Source organism: Salvelinus alpinus, chromosome 6, assembly GCF_045679555.1.
Source record: "Salvelinus alpinus chromosome 6, SLU_Salpinus.1, whole genome shotgun sequence".
In the NCBI taxonomy this organism is placed as follows: domain Eukaryota; kingdom Metazoa; phylum Chordata; class Actinopteri; order Salmoniformes; family Salmonidae; genus Salvelinus; species Salvelinus alpinus.
The window spans coordinates 53,034,114-53,035,962 of record NC_092091.1 but is presented as its reverse complement, the minus strand read 5'-3'; the positions used below and the strand labels follow the sequence as shown (position 1 = coordinate 53,035,962).

Sequence of the window (1,849 nt, the reverse complement as noted above, 5' to 3'; positions counted from 1 at the left end):
TGAACATAAGTTCAACTAATGAACCAATGACCTTGCCTTGCCTTCTGCATGACATAACAGCAGTTACCTAGCAACATCCCACCTGTTTAAGGGATTAGAAGCTTCCATCCATAGTCAGGATGGAAGGATGGAAGCGTGTTTTGACTTTCGACCGCGTGTGCAGTTCCTTTTTTCATTTAAAGGATTAGAGCAGGTAGCCAAGTGGCCAATGCCTCACAGATACCACTGATAAGGTTGGAGGGGTTCACCTAATCCCGGTCGAGCACATGGGCAGCGGTATAAAAGTTAATGGAGGGAGCAATAGGGTCTACACACTGAACACTGACCAGGCTTCCACCAAGATAAACGTACGCAGGTAACGCTTTTCCCATTCACTATGTTGTGTTTCCAATGTATTGTTTCACTGCTGTGTTTTGTGTTTATGAGTTTTCAACTTCTGAGATGAATATGCTGGTTTTGAATGGTTTGATTCATGTTTCCTTTCAGGATATTGCCACCCGTCACTAAAATGTGCTTGTTGAAATCAACTGGACTATCCATTATCATGTCCGCTCTTCTATTCATCTCAGACTCTTATCCAACCAGTGACAAGACAAACAGTAAGTTTTACATTTCAATAACTGTTTTTGTTGATGGTTTATGTGTTCTGGGAACAAAATGAGCAGTGAGTTGTTCTGTTGTCATTATAGAGAGAGAGAGAATATACATTGGTATATTACCTCCTTATTCCAAAACTGTGTGTTTACAAGGAAGAAAGCCACACATTGGTGATGCATAGTGCACCAAGCTTAAGATCAGACTATTCAATAGATTCTCAATGAATTTATGTCATTATCTTCACAGTGGGCTGTGAGGAATGCACACTGAAGCCGAACACCATCTTCCCCAACATCATGCAGTGTACAGGCTGCTGCTTCTCCAGAGCTTATCCAACCCCACTACGGTCCAAGCAAACCATGCTGGTCCCCAAGAACATCACCTCTGAAGCCACATGCTGCGTTGCAAAAGAAGGGGAAAGGGTAAAGACAATATTTAGCTAATAAAGTAGTTGGGATTGATATTCTCTACTACCTAAAGTTTGATCATCTGACCTGACGACATTCCTAGTGTAACGCACATAACATCTAAACGTATCATTTAACAACAACTCCAATGAACCTGAATGTTTTTATTTTAAACCGTCTCTCTTTCACTTGATTCTTTCTCTCCTTCTCCCCTCTCAGGTCACCACCAAGGATGGCTTCCCGGTGACGAACCATACAGAGTGTCACTGCAGCACCTGTTATTACCATAAATCATAAACTGTCTGTACGGGCTGGAAATCTCCTTGTTGTAGAAGTAAAAGCTTGGCAACAGATCATATATTTTGCACAACTTATTCACGAAGTTCCTTGTGTTTTAAGAGAAATCACATATTAGGAAATCATTGTGATCCACAAAAGGTAATATTCTACGGATAATATTTATAGTGCTCTCATGGTAGCAATGATATAAAGTTGTATTCCTGTACTGTGTTAATCAATGTAGACTTTACTGTATGAATTGAATACTGATTAAAATGCCAATTAACATGATTGCATCACTTCCTCCCAGCCAACTCAGCTTCATCACACTGTATTGGTGTCGGATGCTGAATGCACACATACACACACACACACACACACACACACACACACACACACACACACACACACACACACACACACACACACACACACACACACACACACACACACACACACACACACACACACACACACACACACACACACACACACACACACGCGTGCGTGCTTCCAAGAGTTACTCCATTCAGTCTTTCTTCTTCTACCTCCTCCCCCTCACTGAC

The 1,849-nt window shown here is 41.7% G+C and overlaps 1 protein-coding gene across 1 annotated transcript; it reads left to right on the top strand.

The window, feature by feature from the left end:
• Window positions 1–222: 222 nt before the first annotated feature.
• On the top strand, window positions 223–1,574 carry LOC139577865 (glycoprotein hormones alpha chain 2-like). Its single transcript, XM_071405008.1, has 4 exons — window positions 223–355; window positions 487–599; window positions 844–1,019; window positions 1,224–1,574. The coding sequence occupies exons 1-4, from the start codon at window positions 267–269 to the stop codon at window positions 1,299–1,301; spliced, it is 456 nt and encodes a 151-aa protein (XP_071261109.1). The 5' UTR covers window positions 223–266; the 3' UTR covers window positions 1,302–1,574.
• The last annotated feature ends 275 nt before the right edge of the window (window positions 1,575–1,849 follow it).